Genomic DNA, 20,163 nt, shown 5'->3' on the forward strand with positions numbered 1-20,163 from the left:
GGGGAAGGGGGGCTGGAGGGGAAGGGAGATAGAATGGAAGTGGATAGAATACCTCATGTTAATTACTTCCAAAATCCATCTGTCTGAAACAATATGTTCCCCGGCTGGGAAGAAGTGGGACAATCAAGCTCCAAAGGGGACTGGATGGAATTCTTCAGCACAGGATTCAGTAAGGTAGATTACTTGAGGTTTTTGATCAAAGTATCAGAATTGTTTTAGACAGAGGTGAAAAGGTTGTTCTAGAAGAGGGTGGTCTCCCTTCTTTAGGCCTAGATCATCATCTCTGAAAGTCAAAAAGTCTGGAAAAATCCTGCTGTGGGTTGTACTATAATGGCCTAGATCTCTGATATTTGAGACCTACTGTCTTTTTGTCATAGGCAAGTAAATTCCCAGTGACAGCAAGATAGTCTTTCAGACAGTGGAAAGAGGAGTCTGTCACAGGTGACTAGCTCAGGTCCTTCAAAAGAGATTGAATTCTTAAATTAAGAATTTATCTGTGAGTAAGGTGTGTGTGTGTATATAAATAAATACACACACATACACCCCCACCTTACTCACAGATAAATTCTTATATATATATATAGGAATTACTGGGGTAACATTAAGAAAAGCCATACACTCCCATCCCCACTAGAACTCATAGATCTGTCCCTTGGCCTACCCAGAGGGGATTTTTATAGCACCGTGTTAACTTTTACTCCTGGGGGAACTGTGCACCAAAACATTTTTAAATTCTGCAAATTTTATTTGTTAAAATAACAACGCCAGTTTCAATTATTTTGGCAATTTATTTCAAAATACCTGTCAGCAACTATGTCTGTAACAATACAGTCCAAAAAAAAAAAATTCCCGCAGGAGTAGAGAATAAAGAAACCCCTGTTTCTCTGCCCCCGCCCCTTCAGAACCCAGTGGGGGAGGGGAACACCTACACCTTCTACCCTCCTCGAGCCCAGCCACAGGTCCCCCCCAGCTCAGACACTCTCATACCCTCTCTTTCTCTAGAGTCCAGGGCAGGGCCTCCCCAGCCCATACACCTGCACTCCCTAACCCACAGAGTCCAGATGCACAGCCCTGCTGCCAAGACTTGGCTTGTACCGCCTATACCCCAGCCGTGCCCCCCACCCTGCCCCATCCCAGGCACTTACACCCCCTCCCCCGACACTCGCACCCCTTCCCCCCAGACCCCAGCTGCAGGCCCCACTGCAGCCCAGACAGCCACACCCCACAGAGCTCAGGATCCAGAGGGAAAGAAAGCCTGATGCTGGGTCCCAGGCTTGTGTGCAGTTTTCTACACACTGCCTCTTTTCTTCAGGGCATGTGAGGAACTGCAGCTCCGGGAACCCTCCAGATCCCTCCCTCTCCCACTGAGCAGTATTTTCTATTTGAGAGCTGGGCTCTGCCAGGTCCAGCGGTCCCTAGTGCAGCTCTGCAGCCCATTTCTGTTGGAGAAAAAGGAAATTCTATGCGCACATTAATTTCTGTGCAAATTCTGCATGCACAGTGGTGCAGAATTTCCCCCAGGAGTCAACTTTGCAGCTGCACCCTCAAGGCCCTGGGGTGGAGTGTAGTCAGAGGCTGAAACACCAACCTGCTTGTTCTGCAGGAGATAAGCCTGCTCCACCACTTCAATTAGAACCACCCGCAGAGTTTTTCCTTTCACCTGACTCCTTGCCATAGGTATTCCTGTGCTCAGTATGACTGTTTGGTTCATGTCATAACTTTAATGTTACTCAGTACTTTTGAATCAGTCTAGTCAATGCTTCAATTTTTGTGCCAATTAATTTACCATCTGTGTGTCAAATTGGGAAGTCCAGACTACTGGTGTTACACCATTCAGGTTTGTGTCTTTTTGCCATGGTAGTTTTAAAAAAATGATTCCTGATCCCTGTCCTCCCCTGAGAAGTTCCCAAACAACAACAGAAGTATAGATTTGAAGGGGTCTTCACAACATACTGCAGAAATATACAGCGTTTGCACAATATCTAGAATGCTTAAATTTAAATGAACAACAGAAAATGCAGTGTTAGGCCTAATCTAAGTCATCTTTTAGTTGCTGTTACTGAAATTCTTAAGTGTTCTAAAAGCATGCATTTCTTGCTCTCCAAATCAATTTTTTTGATATTACAAATTTGGTTGATAAAAGGTAATAGCATTAATGTAATATACTTAGACTTCTGTAAGGTGTTTGACAGATCATTTTGATTTCAAAAAAAGACTATTACCTTTTGTAACTGTTGTTCTTCGAAATGTGTTGCTTATGTCCATTCCATTGTAGATATGCACTTGCCACATGCAACGGTACTGGAAGTTTCCTCCCCAGTGGTATCCGTAGGGACCCAGCTCTGGCATCCTCTGGAGTGGTGCATGTGTGAATCACTCAGGAATCAGGAGCCATCACCTCTCCCACCCCCCCATCAGTTTCTTCTTGGCGGAACTCCAACAGAGGGGAAGAAGGGCGGGTCATGGAATGGATATGAGCAACACATCTCGAAGAACAACAGTTATGAAAGGTAACTGTCTTTTCTTCTTTGAGTGCTTGCTCATGTCCATTCCATTGTAGGTGACTTCCAGACAGTACCATCGGAGGCAGGTAGGAGTTCATGGACATGTCAATTGCAACACAGCTCTGCCAAATCCAGTGTCATCTCTGGCTTGCTGGGTGATGGCGTAATGTGTTGTGAATGTGCGTACCAAAGACCACGTTGCGGCCCTGCAGACGTCCTGGATAGGGACGTGCACTAGGAAGGCAGCTGAAAACGCCTAAACCCTAGTCGAGTGAGCCTTTACTATCGGTGGAGGCATAGCCTGTGCCAACTCGTAACAAGTATGGATGCAGGTAGTGATCCAATTCAAAATCCTCTGAGAAGACACCTGAAGGCCCTTCATCCTGTCAGCTATCGGGACAAAGAGCTGGGTCGATCTGCGGAAGGGCTTGGTGTGCTGCAGGTTGAACGACAGGGTGCTCCGGACACCTAGAGAGTGTGCAGCCGCTTCTCCTCATTGGTCATGTGAGGTTTTGGACAGAACACCAGGAGGAAGATATCCTGGTCGACATGGAAGTGCGACACCACAGTTGGCAGGAGGACCGGATGGGGCAGCAATTGGGCCTTGTAAAAAACTGTGTATGGGGGCTCCAAAGTGAGGGCTTTAATCTTGGAGACACATCTCGCCAAGGTAATAGCTACAAGGAATGCAACCTTCCATGACAAGTGGGAAAAGGAACAAGAAGCCATAGGTTCAAAGGGCAGACCCATAAGCCTGGAGAGGACCAGGCTAAGGTCCCACTGGGGAACAGGGTCCCAGACCGGTGGAAAGAGTCTTTCAAGAACCCGATCAACATCTCAGGCGACAACATCGACCTACCCTGAATGTGATGATGGAAGGCCGATATAGCAGCCAGGTGCACCTTGATCAAAGAGAAGTCAAGCCGTTGGTGCTTTAAGTGAAGCAGGTAATCCAGGATGGACTGCAGAGACAACTCAGTTGGGGAAGATATTCTGCTCTGAAGCCCAGCAAGAGAAACACTTCCACTTTGCCATGTAAATTGCTCTGGTAGAGGGCTTTCTGCCCTCCAAGAGTACCTGCTGTACCCGACTAGAGCTGGCTTGTTCCTCTGGATTCAGCCACGCAGCATCCAAGCTGTGAGGTGGAGAAAGGCGAAGTTCGGGTGCAGGAGTCGACTGATCCTGCGAGAGTAGGTCCAGGTGGCTGGGAAGTGGCCACAGGCTGCAACAGCCAGGTTCATGAGCATGCTGAACCAATGCTGGGGCGATTATAATGACCTGTAACTCGTCCCTTTTGATTTTTGACAGGACTTTACCAATGAGCAGAATTGATGAGAAGGCGTACATCAGGTCCTCTGACCAAGACAGGAGAAAGGCATCGGATAGCGAGCTTCTGCCGAGCCCTTGGAGAGAACAAAACTGATGACACTTTCCGTTCTGTCTGGTGGCAAACAGGTCCACTTGGGGAGCTCCCCACTTCTGGAAGAGCATTCTGACAATCTCCGAGTGAAGGGACCACTCATGGTAAGAGACGCAGCACCTGCTGAGGCAATTTGCCAGCTTGTTCCAGATGCCGGGGAGGTGCAAGGCTTCCAGGTGGATTGCATGCTGGATGCAGAAGTCCCACAGAGGGAGGGCTCCTGGCGCACAGGTGACAATCGAGTTCCCCCGTCTGTTGACATAGAATATGGAGGCCACGTTGTCCATCAACACTTGCACCACCCAGCTGGACTGTTGGGGAAGGAAGACATTGCAAGCTAGGTGGCTGGCTCTGAATTCCCTGACATTTATATGCAATGCAAGCTCCTTTCAAGACCATAACCCTTGAGTCCGCTGTGTACCGAGATGCATTCCTCAACCGAGGTGGGACGAATCTGAAATCAGGGAGACCATGGGTTGTGGGCTTGCGAATGGCACACCTTCCAACACCAGAATCGGGTTGCACTACCACTGCAGAGAGGCAAGTACTCATGGAGGGATCGTGATGACTTTGTCTAGGTGATGTCTGGAGAGTAGACGGATGCCAGCCACATCTGGAGGAGACGCAGCCTGAGTCTTGCATGTCGGACAACATACGTGCATGCTGCCATGTGCCCCAGTAGTCTGAGATAGACCCGGGCATTGGTGAGTGGATGGGCAGTGAAGTGGCAATCAGATCTGACATTGCCCTGAACGTGGCCTCTGGCAGGAATGCTCTGGCTTAGGTAAAGTCACGTACCGCTCTGATAAACAATATCTATTGGACTGAGATCAATATTGATCTTTGTTCATTTAACAACAGGCCCAGAGCTTGACAAGTGGCTTGCAACATCTCGACACTGTGCTGGACCTAGAGCAGCCCTGTGATGAGCCAGTTGTCGAGGTACAGGTAAATCTGGATACCTTGACGTCTGAGGTAGGCTGCCATCACTGACATGCATTTCGTAAACACCCTTGGCACCACTGCTAGGCCAAAGGGAACACTGTGAACTGGTAGTGGGTGGTCCCAACTATGAAATATAGGAACCGTCTGTATGCATGAAATAGCAATGTGTGAAAGTAAGCATTTTTCAGATTGAGGGAGGTATACCAGTCTCCTGGATCCAGGGAGGGAATGATGGAGGCTGTGATAAATGAAGGGGTGGGGGATAGCTACCTATTATGGACCCAGCCAGCAAGTTAGCTATAAAATCCCTCTTAATAGCTGTTCTCTACTTGTTTTACCTGTAAAGGGTTAAAAGTCTCACTGCTATGCACAGGTAAAAGGAAGTGAGTGGACACCTGGCCAAAAGAGCCAATGGGAAGGCTAGAACTTTTTAAAATTGAAACAAGACTCCCTTTTGTCTGTCTGTTTTTTGTTCGCCAGAGAGAGAGAACAGGGCAGCAACTATGCTGTAAGAAGCTTGGGCCAGGTATGAAAAATCATCGGTATCATACCTAGAAACTACTCACTTGAAACCCCAGATATGTAAGTAGATCAGGAAATGTCTAGGAAGATGCAATTAGGTTTCTCTCTCTTTATTTCTTTATGGCTTGTGGACTCCTCTGTGCTAACCCCAGATGCTTTTGTTTTGCTTGTAACCTTTAAGCTGGACCTCAAGAAAGCTATTCTTGGTGTTTAATTCTTATAGTTGCTCTTTTTTTTCTTTCTTTTTTTAAATCTAGCAATGGCCTGAGTTTTCAGATTTTTTTTTTTTAAATAAAATTTACCTTTAAGAACAGAATTGGATTTTTGGGTCCTAAGAAGTTTATGCACATGTTGTTTTATTAGCTGGTGGCAACAGCTAATTTTCTTTATTTTTCTTTCTCAGCTCTTTCCCGGGGGAGGGGGGGGGGGTGAAAGGGCTCGAGGGTACCCCATAGGAAGGAACTCCCAAGTGCGCCTTCCTGGGTTCTCAAAGGGGTTTTGCACTTGGGTGGTGGCAGCATCTACCCATCCCAGGTCAGAGAAAAGCTGTAACCTTGGGAGTTTAATACAAGACTGTAATGGCCAGTATTAATTTTTAGAATCCTTGCGGGCTCCCACCTTTGCCCTCCAAGTGCTAGAGTGGGGAATAAGCCTTGACAGAGGCCAAGACCACCATGTGAAACTTCAACTTCTTGAGGTATTTGAGGCTCCGCAGATTGAGGATGGGTTGTGGCCCCCCCCCCCTCTTGGCTTTTGGGATAAAAGGCACAGAGGGAATTCCTCCATGGCTTCCACCTGCAGAAGGCCCTGCACCTCCTAAGCAACTAGATGCTTGTGAGAAGGGTCCCTGAAGAGAGATGTGGGGGGATAGAAATAAACTGTAGGGTATATCCCCCTGCTACTATGCTGAGGACCCACTGGTCTGATGTTATAGAGGCCCAGGCAAGGAGGAAGGGGGACAAACTGTTAGAAAATAACAGGGGAGCAGGATCCAGGACACAGGCTGGAAGGTTGTCCTTGGGTGTATGCTCAAAATGCTTGCTTGTTACCTGGTTGGTTATGAGTGGAGCTCAAGTGAGCTGTGGGTGCTGGCTGATGGCCTTGCCAGCGCTTATAGCCCTTGCGGAAGGGCTCTGACTGAGGTTGGTTTCCAAACCTGTGGGGCTGTTGCAGCTTAAACTGCTTCCTCGCTGGCCCAGCATGTAAAGGCCCAGGAAGAGCAAGGTAGCCCTAGAGTCTTTCAGGCCATGTAATTTACTGTCTGTTTGCTCCAAAAACAGTGCCACGACATTTAATGGGAGGACCTGGATGGATTGCTGAACCTCCATCAATAGGCCCAACAACTGCAACCAGGACGTCCGCCTCATTGAAGTTACCAAAGCCATGGTCTGGGTCGAAGAATCTGCCGCACCTGAGGCCGCTTGGAGGGCTTCCCTGGCCACAGCTCTGCCCTCGTCGAGGATAGCCAGAAATTTATTCCTGGACTCCTCTGGCAGCAAATCTGTAAATCTGGCCATGGACTGCCAAATTTAAATCATAATGGCCAAGTAAGACCTGATGGTTGGCCACTCTCAGCTAGAGGCTGGACGTAGAATAAATTTTCTAACAAAGATCGAGCCTCTTTCCCGCCTTGTTCTTAGGTGTCGATCCTGGTTGGTCCTGCCTATTGCGCTCATTGGCCACTGACACAACTAGTGAGCTTGGGACAGGGTGGGTATAAAGATACTTATACCCTATAGTGGGGATTTTTCTTTCTGCCTGCTTGGAGATGGGGGGCACGAAGGAGGGTGTCTGCCACAGAGCCGTAGTAATTTTTACCACTTGTGCACTGGCAATGCCACCTTGGAAGTGGCTGCTGCATTTAGCACATTGAACAGGGAGTCTGAGGGCTCCACCAGTTCCTCGGCTTCCAGCCCCAGGTTAGAGGCAACTCTCTTCAAAAGCTCTTGGTGGGCCCTTGCATCATCCTGAGGAACCAAGTGAGAGGGCCCTGCTATTGCCTCATCAGGCGAAGATGATGATGAGGCAGGTACAGATGGGTCTGCCAACTCCGCTGCTTCTGATAAGGGAGCTTGGCTGAGGCTGGCCAGCCCTGGGGAGTCTGCTCTGACTTTGCGACCGAGTCACGGTGCAGGCAGACCAACCTATGCCCCTGTGATGGGTGGGGAAATCCCCCATGTGTTCCATAGTTGCCAGGGGGTCAGCCACTGGCCCTGGTGCAATGCTACCCCTGGTAGCCCAGAGGGGAATGCCAATGCCCCTGGTGGTTGGCATTGGCCTGCGAGCAGGGTCTCCTCCTTGCTGTCTGAGCCCGAGGAGGGAGAGACTTGTCCGGGGGACTGGGATGGTACCGAGGCTACCTATTTACCCCGATCCCGTCAGCTCTGGCTGTGGACATCCATTGAGGACCTGTAGGGGGGCAATGGCTCTTGGTGCTGTGACCCCAATGACCAATGGTAGCGTTCGGCAGATCAGTGATGGTAACCTGATGATCGATGCCTCACAATTAGAGAGCGGTGCCGCTTTGTAGATTGGGAACAGGAGCGAGAAGACTGACTGTCAGACTGTCAGTGTGCTCACGGTGAACTGTACTGGTGATCTGGCGACCAGGCTCTGGCATCTCAACCCTCTGGAATGGTGCTGTGAGAGCGGCTTGGGTGCTCCTGGCACTGGTGCTCTGGGCTTTGGTGCTGTGCATCTGTGCCAGGCTGCTGGCGATCGATGCCTAGAGCCCAAGGAACGGTGCCTAGAATCTGGGGACTGACGCCAGGGACTCTGGCAGGCCAGCTCCACATCTGGGGGTTGGTGGCGCTGTTCAGGCAAATGCTGACGGGGCACCCACTGTGGTGAGGAGCAGTGCCGCACTAATGGAGACCGCTGAAAGGGTCTCAAGGCAGGTTTACCCCTTGAATGGGGAACCTCAGCGGCCAGCATGGGCAGCACCGGAAGGGACAGTATGTCCTGAGTGGATGAAACCACCAGGTGCTGAGCACCTCTGCCACTTCCTGGAATGGGGGCAGGTCTTGACAGCTCAATGGGAGTTAGAGCCTGGCCACCATCCAGAGGGGAAGAGCTGCCCCATGCAGGTCTACTCTCCTCCAGCTCTCTCCTTCCCTTTACGGGACATAGGAGAACGCCCCCTCCTGGCCATACTTTGCTCTTTAGCTGGTATAGGGGATGGGGAATGGTGCCAGTCAGAGGTTGGTGCTGGCTTGGAGCAGAGTCCAATCTTGCCGGCTCTGAGGCCAGTGCAAGGGCCGACTCCATAAGGAGCGCTCGGAGACGAATGTCCAGCTCCTTTTTAGTTCACAGACTGAAGCTCTTGCAAATGTGACACTTGTCACTCATGTGGGTTTCCCCTAAACACTTCAGGCAGCTTTCATGGGGATCACTGATTGGCAAGGGTTTTTTGCAGCTGTCACAAGGTTTGAAGCCTGGGGACCAGGGCATGCCCCATCCCTAGGCTGAGTCCCGCACAGGACTAACTGACTATTTTTAAATTAACACTAAGGAAACTAGTAACTATACAACTTTGAACAACTATATACAACAAATTCACTACTGGACACAGTACAGACAGGAAATCTTGCGAAGCAAGGAGACATTCCAGCACAGTCACGGGCAGTAAGAAGGAACTGAGGGATGGGGGAGCCGGTGGCATCCCTTATACTGGTGCATACGTGTGCCACTCTAGAGGGCACCAGAGCCAGTCCCCTACAGGTACCACTGAGAGAAAAACTTCCGGCACCAGTGCACGTTGTGAGCACACACACACCTATAATGGAATGGAATGGATATGAACAAGCACTCGAAGAACTCCTCTAAAGATATAAAATTAACATGGAACACATGAAATGGATTAAAAGCTGGCTAACTGCTAGGTCTCATATGTGATTGAAAATGGGGATTCATCATTGCACAGGTTTGTTTCTAGTGGAGTCCTATGGGGATCGGTTCTTGGCCCTATGCTATTTAGTATTTTTAAGTAAAGACCTGGAAGAAAACATAAAATCAACACTGAATGTTTGCAGATAACACAAAAATTGGGAGAGTGGTAAATAATGACGAGATCAGGTCACTAGTACAGAGAGCTCTGGATTGCTTGGTAAGCTGGACTCAAGCAAATATGTATTTGACCAAATGTAAATGTATACATGTAGGTAAATATACATATTTAGGAACAAAGAACGTAGGCCATACTCATAGGATACAGGACTCTATTCTGGAAAGCAGTGACCCTGAAAAAGATTTTGGGTGGAGATCGATAACCAGCTGAACATGAGCGCCTGATGCAATGCTATGGACTAAAGGGCTAATGCAATCTTTGGATGCATAAATGGGGGAATCTTGAGTAGGAAGGTTATTTTACCTTTATACTTGGTACTGGTGCAACCAGTGCTGGCATACTGTGTTTAGTTCTGGTGTCCATAATTCAAGAAGGATAATTATAAATAGGAGAGCGTTCACAGAAGAGCCAGCCAAACAATTAAAGGATTAGAAACATACCTTATACCAGATTCAAGGAGCTCAATCTATTTATCTTAACAAAGAGAAGGTTAAGGGTTGACTTGATTACACTTTAAGTATCTATATGGGAATATTTAATAATGGGACTCTTCAATCTAGAGGAGAAAGATATAACATGATTCAATGGCTGGAAGTTGAAACTAGACAAATTCAGACTGGAAATAAGGCATAAATGTTTTATAGTGAGTAATTAACTCTCAGAACTATTTTCCAAGGGTAATGTTGGATTCTCCAATGACCACTTTTAAATCAAGATTGGATGTTTTTCTAAAAGATATGCTGTAGGAATTATTGTGGGGAAGTTCTATGGCCTGTGTTTTACAGGAGGTCAGACTAGATAATCACAATGATCCCTTCTAGCTTTGGAATCTATGGATCCATGCTCTGGCATAAAAAAGAAAAAAAAAGGTAAAAAACCCTAAACATTGGATTTATTGTGCAAATTTTGAGAGCTAAACTGTCAAACAAAGGCACCTAAGTTGTATCTACAAAATTTGCACATATTCAGCCATGTAACAGAAGTATGCAAAGCATCCATTTGTGTATGCATTAGCATAGTTTGGAGGCACATCTTAGGGTAAGTCTACACTGCAGCTGGAAGTATAAAATTTCCTGCTCAGGTAAAGTGTACGCATGGCTAGCTTTGAGCTAAAGTGCTAAAAAATAGCAACATACAAACAGCAGCATGGGTTGCTATAGTACGTTTTGTATTGCGTTCCTTCCTATCATCTGTCCCTATTTCCTTGAGCCCAGCTTACCAAGCGATCCAGATCTTTCTGTATTAGTGACCTGACCATTTCGTTATTTACCCACTCTCCTCAATTCAGGGCAGGGTGGAGATGAGGAGGAAAATGTATTGGAAAATCATAAGGTAATTGAGGAAGGTAAACTGTAGAAAGGTCGACATTTTGCCTAATGACACAGACAGTGTCCTTTTAATTATCTTCACAGTTTTTTTCCTTTTCAAAATATCAGAAATGACTATTTAAACAAAGCTGCTTACTTTATATGGGTGCAAAATAGTTAAGTGAACCAATAAACTTTTTTAGTGAACTCATAATTCAGAAATATCCAAAGCAATTTTATTAAATTTGAAAAAAGCTTTACTTTGGACAGGATATATATGCCAAGTTTTAGTCCAATGTGAATTTTTATGGCATAGTTATGAACATCTGAGAAACAGCATTTATAATGGAAATACTGACAACTTGAAGAAATCCTAGAAACAAACTCCAGTTACACTGAAAAAAATTCTTTAAATAAGAACCAAGCATGTAAAATTTTCCTTAAGAACAAAATTTGTTACATTAAATATATTTTACACAAACACACATGCACATCCCCCTCTTCTATTTTCCACAGCAATTACACACCGCCCACATTCAATATCCTTTTACCACAGCCTGCAAAGTTCAGCACAAGCATAGGTTAGTCAGTATCATCTGTAAAGTAATCTACGCCAGTTTTTAATGCACAACGGAAATCTGGTTTGCTCCCAGCTGCTGGTATAATAATTACTGTCCTATGGTTGCTACGAGATACTAACTTTTTTTTCCCCAAGACTACTAAAACATTTCTGTGCTCACAGGCAAAAGGATGCTGGGAAAAGCAATAAAATGAATCCAGCTGTAGCTCTCCAGTGGAATTCAAAGCCAGATGACAGCTGTGGAGAAAATGAAAACCAAAAAGCTTCTCTCTTCTTCAAAGCTTCTCTCCTCACTTTTCCCTTCTCTGCCTGGGAGAGAATTCAGCATTGTTTTGCAAACACTGTTAAAAATGTTCTGCTTTCAGTATTCTGAATGATTATACAGAAGAAAGGATAAAAGACCACATTTCCCTTACTTGTATTTTGCATCCATGAGGCCTGAAATTTTGCTGCCTGATTCTAACCAACAGGTGAAGGTTTTAAGTAATTTTTTTTTTCATTTGAGTAAGTGAAACAGATCTCAATAAATTTAAAGTAACCACCTTCTGCTTTAGCTATTTCTTAGACTGATGGAGCAATTTTCAGATTTGGCAGTAAAGCCTTCACTACAATCAATCACATGTATTTTTTGGCCTAGATTCTGAAAGTGTTGAAATGTTGTCAGGATTAGTTTGAATATTTTTAAACAGTTTAAGGAAAAATAAATAGGACATATGACATATATTCCTTCTCCTAAATCTGCTTTGCCTAACCACAATGGAACACTAATGTTTTTTGGTATCAGATTTGGTATACAAATTCATAAACCATAACAGGAGGTGGTCTACCTTTGAAAAAGCAAATAGGGAGAGATTAACACAAATTATTAGCTGATTTAATCAGAAAAAAATAGTAAAATTCCTCTTCCTTGTTTAGTATGCACTACCCCACACACAGAACTGCTATATTAAATTTAAATAAGGAATACGGATGACTGTCACATTTACTGCTTTGAGTTAAACCTAATTAATATGCTATATGCAAATAATTTGTGTAGGAATTTCTTAACCCTGTAATACATGAAACAAATGAAATTACAAACATCATAGTATCGCTCCTGAATTAGATTGCAGTTACTTGTAAGAGGCCATGTGTAACTTACTTCATACATATCTACAAAATTTGCATATATTCAGCCATGTAACAGAAGTATGCAAATGTGTACTTCATACACAAATGGATGCTTTACTTCATTTTCACACAAAAACCTGGACACTCATTAAACATTATCTTTACAAAAAGGAACATGACCAACTTACATCCTGTCTGCTGCAGTAAGACCATTTTAGATAATGTGCGTGAATCACAAGCCTTTTTGCTTGTGCAGGATTAAGTGCTTTGGCTAAAAACCTGAAGCACTTAATCCTGACAACAACAATCAAGCACTTCCTTGGAGTCAAAGAATATGACAATATTTCTGTTTTTAGCCATCAAGTTTAAATTTTCCTCTGTCTTTACCTGTAGCAGGAAACTCAAGGAAGAACTTCCTGTCTTAAAAGTACATCAAAACTGTAGTGAAACAGTGTTGGTGGCCTGTTGATCACACCAATATACCTGAACAACAAAATCTATCAGGCATTGTAACATATTTGATGTACGTATCTCGCAAGTCTCAAAATCAAAATTTAAAATAAGCATATCAATTTGAAAGAAATATGCAAGTATTCCAACAATACTGTATGCTTAGACTTCACTATCAGATGAAAACAGATGAAAAAATCTTGATTAGTTCTTCACTTTTGGTTTAGGATTCTTAACTTCATTTAAAAATAAAAAAATCACCCCTGTATCTATAAATTTATATTTGGTAGAGGAAAACAACTATGGCCAGCCACTTAAAACTGCAGGTACACCGAATGCAAAAACATGCACTTCAGCTGAGCCCACATGTCCTATATTTAAACAAGAAAATCCGATAAATACATGCCTCATTACTTAGCGTCCCACACATGAGCAATAATTGGGTATGTGTGCACCCACTGTACTCTCAGGTAAAAATTTGTCCTTTAGAGTGTTTGCTTGTTTACATGTGTTTGCTTTTTATGTTTGTATGTGGAGATATATACACATACACACACACCATTTATGACTGCACTAACCTTTTTATATAAATTTACATTTGGAATTAATGTAGTAACTAGTTAATAAATTGTACTTAAAATGTTAAGTTGAACCTACTGTAAGAAAACTGTTTTTGAAAAATAAATAATGTCAGCTAACCACTTATGGTGGTGAATTGGTATTTTATGGTGCTAAACAATAAAAACATGCACACTGAGTGCTAGCAGTGAAAGTCTTCAGATATAACACACAAGTGATTTAATAAATGGTAGCATTAGTCTCACTGTAATCAATAAATATAGCTGTACCATTCTTTCACTTAATAGCAGTTTGGGAAAAACTGAAGTGCTGGTTTTTTCTTTAAAGTATGTTTAAGATTTCAATACTTTGCAGTTGAAAAGTAAATATTAAGCTATATAGTCTGAAGGGCAAATGAAAATGATCTCAATTGAGAAAGAACCTGTTAGATTTGGTTGTCAGCTGGGAATTTTCTTAAGTTTCTTCAGGGTTCTTCATTTACACAACCTACCTTCTCTCCCTCATTAATTCTAGATAGGCATCCTTTAGCTTTTGTATTAGAAGGTATGAACTCATTTTCATTTTTTAAAATATTTAATTATTCATGTTCTGTGTTCTGTCTTGTCTTTACTAAAATTGTGTGGGGCCAAACTTGCATTCTTTATACTAATAATATTCCTATGGATTTCAGTAGCAGCAGAGCTTATGCTCTAACATACATTTCTTTCATTTAAACCAAAAAGCCAGCTGAACATAAAGTTACAGACCCTTAAAAAAAAAAGTTATAAAGCAAGAAGTTCAGTTATCACCAAACTTAGCTCCCACACATTAGAGGGATTTTATAACTGTGTAATGTTGTTATATATCATCTTTTAATAGCTCTACACTAGTAGTAGTATAAAGTGAGTCCAGAGACGATACGTAGATTTTTACTGTGAATTTCTAGGGTTTTGACAGGTTTACATAACTAGTTATTTTATAATAAAATGTATTATATGCTAAACATTGTATTACACATTTTACAATATTTACTATATGCTTAATATTATGATATTCTTACTGCACATGTACACAATCCTTTTGTGGGATTTGTGTAGTACAAAATAATTTGAGAAGACTGCAAAACCTTGTTAAAAAGGTGGATTAACAGTTAAGAACCTACTACAAATATCAGCAAAACATCTTTGAAATCTCAGTGAATTTGTCTAGCATCCAAACAAAAAATAATATGAACTACAGAATTCTGGTTTATGGTAAAAATAGTTGCTACTGTGCTGTGCTGTGAATTTCAGGACACTACCGTTTGTAGCAATATCTTTATCAATTTGAATACAAGTCCGCCACCTTGTATTTTAACTACAGATTGCGAGAATGAACTCTGTATTGGACATATTACAACAAAATTTTGGTTTAAAGCAAGTGGATTATGCCTCAAAGCTTAAAATAAATATTTTAGCATTTTCATCTCTGAGCAAAGAACAGTTCAGATTAGGTCAATTTGGGGCTTATCTTTTAGATGTCTCTGCCAATATTTTAAACATGCTCCTGCTCCTCTATTCCCCCCTCCTCCCAATTTTTTTTTTTTAAACTAAAGGCTTATTGTGTACATATACTGAGTCATTAAAATTTAAGCATGTATCAAAAGAAAGTACTACCTAATAATTGGAAGATATGCCTGGACTAGAACAGTGGAATGAGGATGAAGCCTTTTAAGATTTAGCGCAATAAAACTGGATGAGCTCTGTCTCTCCAGATATTTAGCACAGGAGCTTTTGTCAAGGAAGTGATTATAGACCTTTTCATATAACATACCTCCCAGAGTCCAGAGCTGGAGTACTTGCCTTGATGGAAGAGAGGTTAGGCTCTCAAACAAGGGGGGTGTAGTCTAGAGGGTTAGGGTTGAAGAGTAAGAAAATTACATGGTACAATCAATGAAATCATCTAGTGGTGCTGCTGTTATGCTAATCCTGCAATGAAGTAACATAAAAAGAGCACCGAGCCCTACAGAAGCATTGCTGTACAGGGTCTGGTTGAAATTTTAACTATAATCAGCCTAGCACATCTTAGCGTGTGACAGATTCCCCAACTCTTCCAGTCCGTAGAACACATATGGATAAACAGAAAGTTCAAAATTCAGTCAGAATTTGCCTTGTGCTGCAGCTTCAGCAAGGAACTCCTCATACTTCAAAGGGGGAGAGCTGATGCATTTTGTTCTGCTCCACGTGTGACATTAGTGCCAATTATTTATGGTTATGTGCAAATTAGATTAAACTTAAACTTCTGATCAACCCAATCTGTTCTGAGCAGTGGAGGTGGTAGAACACGGAGCTGAACAAAACTTGGCAGTTGTGTCTTGGGTAGGTGGGTCCTCAAGGGTATCTAGAAGCATAGCGGGATGGGGTGCTGCTGTGATTCCTACGGATAATGGTACTGGAAGTCAGGGAAATCGTAGGCGAGATTGGTGCAGCTGACTGTGGGAAGGAGAAGGAGAGCACGCAGGTGCCTGAAACTAATATTGGGCCCCTCACCCTGTGGTAGTGGTGCTTCCTCCTCAGGTGCTCCTTTCTTGCTGGGATGCAGCAAGGGGAACTGCAATAGAGGGGGTGTCTGGCTGCCTGTTCAGAGACAGAGTGGCCAAAACAGAACATACAAATAAATGTTTGCAGCCTTCCCATAGCATAGCAAAACATGACGTGCAGGAATGTGAGACAGGGTGCCAAATGCAAGACTGCATGGAACCTGACAGTTCTGAAAGGGACTGTTGGTGAAATACCCAGAACGGAGATTATTTTTATGATACCAACTTCATACTTCCTTAACCTCCCCAACAAATGGCATCTAACTCCACCACTACTTCACACACTTTAACAACAGTGAACTACAGACCTCCTCTACCCCATGTGAAGCTGTAAGTGTGCTCTGATCATGCCTCTTCCTGCCCTCAATGCACTCTCTACTCTAGGGAAGTAGGAAACGAGGGTGTAGTGCTGCCTATGCCAGCCTAGGATTCCTCCATACTGAGGGAATCCTGAGCTGCCCAGTTAATGCATCTTTCCAGAATGTCATCCCTGGTGGCTAGAGTAGTTGCTCCAAATAATTAATAAGCCTTAATTTCCCCCTCTAATATTCACATGATTGTAGAAGTTTTGGTTTCACTAGCAATGTACAGTCCTTGTCTGAAAATGTAAGTGGGCTACCCAATAAACACGTCTTTTTCTGTCTCATCTGCTGTGTGAATTTCTTCATTACCAAAATATCCCTTACTTTACTATGCCATGCAGATAGAATGGGAGAAGTTTTTTTTGTTATTTGTTTTGCCACCAAGAGACAGATCAGAAATATGACTACAATAGGGATTGCTAGTCATGATGGCACTTTACACTGTGTGTTCTGGACTGTATGCGATACTGTACTCAGATGAATTTGTACACTAATCTCAAACTAATTGCTATGAACAGGGGTAACAACCATCTTTTGGGAAGGCAACTGACTCTCCACTCTCCCTATAATACAAGTAATTCTATTATAAACTTGTCTAAATTATGTTAAAATATATAAAATTTTATAAAGTGATTTTCCCTAACAATATTATAAAGATTATTGTTCCTTCTATCTATACTTTATAACAGTGCTCCCAGTCTGTAGTGTGTTTCCCCTCAAAGGGGGGGGGGCACAGAGGAACAGTTGGGGGTGAGGGGACACGTGTCAGGGACCGGGGGGGGGCAGGAAGGGAGCACCACACAGCCCTGCTCCACCCTCAGCTCCACTCCACCCTCAATTGCAGCTCCACTCTGTCCCCATTCCCTCTCTGTCCTCAGGCCCACTCCTGCTCCTTCCCAGTTCTGACCCCAAGCTCCTCTGCTAGCCAAGTCCGCTGTAACGGACCAGAGGGTGGGCAGAGAGATTCCATTACTGGTAAGGGGGGGGGTGGGTGTGACAGGAAAAGTTTGGACACCACTGCTTTAGGGAATTTCCATCTTTAAATCCCTATTTTATTGTGTGATAAAATTAGATTGCTCTTGCCTATCCACTTGCACTACAATCCTTTCTATACACTGGAATTATATTAGTCCCTCACTAATAGTTTGTTTCTTAACCAGGACCTCAAATTATACAGGTAGTCTGCTAATCTTATCTTTGTCATTTTGTGCATTTTATATTCTAGCTCAGAATATTGGTAAAAAGGCAATGTGCAGCACGAGAGTTTAACATCTAAAGACAAAAATCTTTCCTTCAAAAAGTTGCTTTAGAATACCATCAGTTGTCTGAGTGACTCTGAAGTCTTTAAGGAGAACCGCATATACAAAAAAAAGAATCTTTTATTTAAATGGGATATCTGAAAAGGCGAAAAAGTAAGATTTTCTTTGTATTTGCTGCATAAAATAGTGGGACTTACATGGCACACTTATAAATGAAGAAAAGCACCTATGCTTTATTCGGAGGTGACATGGGTTTTTAATTATAACACAACTTGGTAGTTATTACTACATATCAATTTCAGAATACTCAATGGTGTCTCTGAATAAAGTGCCGTAATTTTTTGGTGGCAAATTTTAAGGAAGCTTTTAAACTTCTAATCTCATTGTTGTCTACCGAAATTGCTCAAGAACAGTTCAAATAAAAATTAATCCTGTAATGTTGCTAGGGTCAATAAAACCTTTAGAAGATGTTTAGGGACAGCTTTAATTGGGGCACCAGCTTTATTTAAAATTATCTGAAGTTTTCCAATATGACTAACCTGTTTGGATTGGACTCTTCCCACCATTTACTCTATGACTCTTTTAGGTTGTGTTGCACACCCTCCAAAAAAACAAACCAAACCAAAAACCACATGACCCTAATCATGCCCAGTGCCAGCAGAGTATACAACACCACAATGCTATTCTGGTCAGCAAATAAAACTGTATATTTTTGAAAGACCCAGGCTCCTCTGCTTTTCTTTAAATGTTACCAGAGGATCAGACTTTGTTTCAACAGGACACACATTCCCCTAGAACAGACAATAAACTTAAAAATTGGACTTTTAAAATGTCAAACCATCTCCTTGTTTAATATGCATTACAAAGATAAGAGAGAGGCTGGATTATAAGGTACTTTCCAAAATACTGAATCTAGAAAACTTAATTAAACTTAAAATACTATAAGTACTAGGAAGAAGCAGCAAAATAAAATTACAGAAGTCAATCAACTGTCATTTGCTCTAAATTATGCAATTGGCATAAAAGTTAAAACACCTACTTGAAAGCCATCCTCAGCCACTTCAGTGTCACTGTGCAATGGTGGACAACCTGTGGAAAAATGAAAAGGGCAAAAATAAACATTTGTTTTACTTCCTTCACTATATATTGCTTCAATCATTCCATCTGAACCTCCAACAACAACTTAGGATATAAAAACTGAACTAAATACATAGACCTTTAAATAAGTAGATCAACTGCTTTATCATTTATGCTGTTGAGCCTATAATACAGGTTCCTAGTACTTCTGCTGCTCTTGTCAGCATGGTCTTCTAACTAGCTTGCAGTTCTGCTTTGCTGTGTTCTTACCACTGCATATTTCTAGTCACCTATTTATTTGCTTTCCTCTCCTTGTCTTGTAAAAGCTTCTCCCCCCACCCCGCCCCAGAAATCTCTACCATGAATCAGAATTCATAGATACTAAGGTCAGAAGGGAATTAAGAAAGCACCCTTTTTTGGATTAAATATTTTAAGCATTAATATATTTTGTGCTACTCCCTCATACTAAAATCTTGCAACTCCCAGAATTATGTCTTAAGCTGAATGAATTGGTAAAAAGGCAATATGGTGCGCATATCTAAAGACAAAAATATTTCCTTCAAAGTTTCTTTGGAATACCATCAATAAGTGCACACAGACAATACACAAGGATCCACATTAAAGGGAAAAAAAAGTGTGTGCTCAAATGTTCATTGATTAGTCTTGCATTTTCTCTCAGAGCTCAACTCATGACAAGTCTTTTTAATAGAACAAAACAATTCGCATTCTTCCTTTTACTAGCACTGCTTCATGCACATAAAAAAATAATCTCAGAAGGATATCTACATAGAATATTAAACTCTCCATTGTTTGACTTTCCCTTTTATACGTCTGAAAGGTACACTCACTCCCTTTTCCATTGGCAAATATTTTTTTGCCTCCTCCCCATTTATTATGTTTCTACCTCAAAACAGTCTTTGTTTTACTGTCTTTCTTATGCATCAGTTTCTATGATACAAGCACAGCTCTGGGACTTTGTGTCAATTAGACCAGTGCTTAAGATTTTACATGAGACATTTTCTCCACAGATCCTACATAAAATTCATGCATGCACTTACTTCGACAGTGTCTGCTAAAAAAAATTACTATGAACGAAGCATCTCAGCAAAGAAAGTGATCTTAAAGGTGTCTGACCATTCAGCTACATAGTTCACATATTAAGGACATATAATTTGACATGCCCCTAGAGATACTAGCATGAATCCATTAATATATACAAAACAGTATCAACCAATGGGAATGATGGACTTGTAGTTAAAAAAGCATAGGACTGGGAATTTATGGATATGGTCAAACCAGTCACATCGCAGGCCTCTGGTATGATCTGGGTAAGTCACTAAACCTCTCTATGCCTCTGTTTTCTCATTTGTAAAATGGAGATAATGCTTCTTCATTACACAGGCATATTTTGGGAATTAGTTCATT

General features: G+C 42.6%; 1 protein-coding gene across 7 annotated transcripts in view; it reads right to left on the reverse strand.

Annotated features, from left to right (window-relative positions):
- The window catches only part of SPRED1 (sprouty related EVH1 domain containing 1), a 122,441-nt gene that overhangs the window by 18,983 nt on the left and 83,295 nt on the right, over positions 1-20,163 (reverse strand). For all 7 annotated transcript variants that reach the window (XM_073348864.1, XM_073348859.1, XM_073348862.1 and 4 more), the window contains one exon: positions 18,701-18,750. In XM_073348864.1, coding sequence (XP_073204965.1) covers positions 18,701-18,750 — 50 coding nt within the window. The remainder of the gene's footprint in view (positions 1-18,700; positions 18,751-20,163) is intronic.

The sequence above is a fragment of the Lepidochelys kempii genome, chromosome 6 (assembly GCF_965140265.1).
Source record: "Lepidochelys kempii isolate rLepKem1 chromosome 6, rLepKem1.hap2, whole genome shotgun sequence".
Classification (NCBI taxonomy): domain Eukaryota; kingdom Metazoa; phylum Chordata; order Testudines; family Cheloniidae; genus Lepidochelys; species Lepidochelys kempii.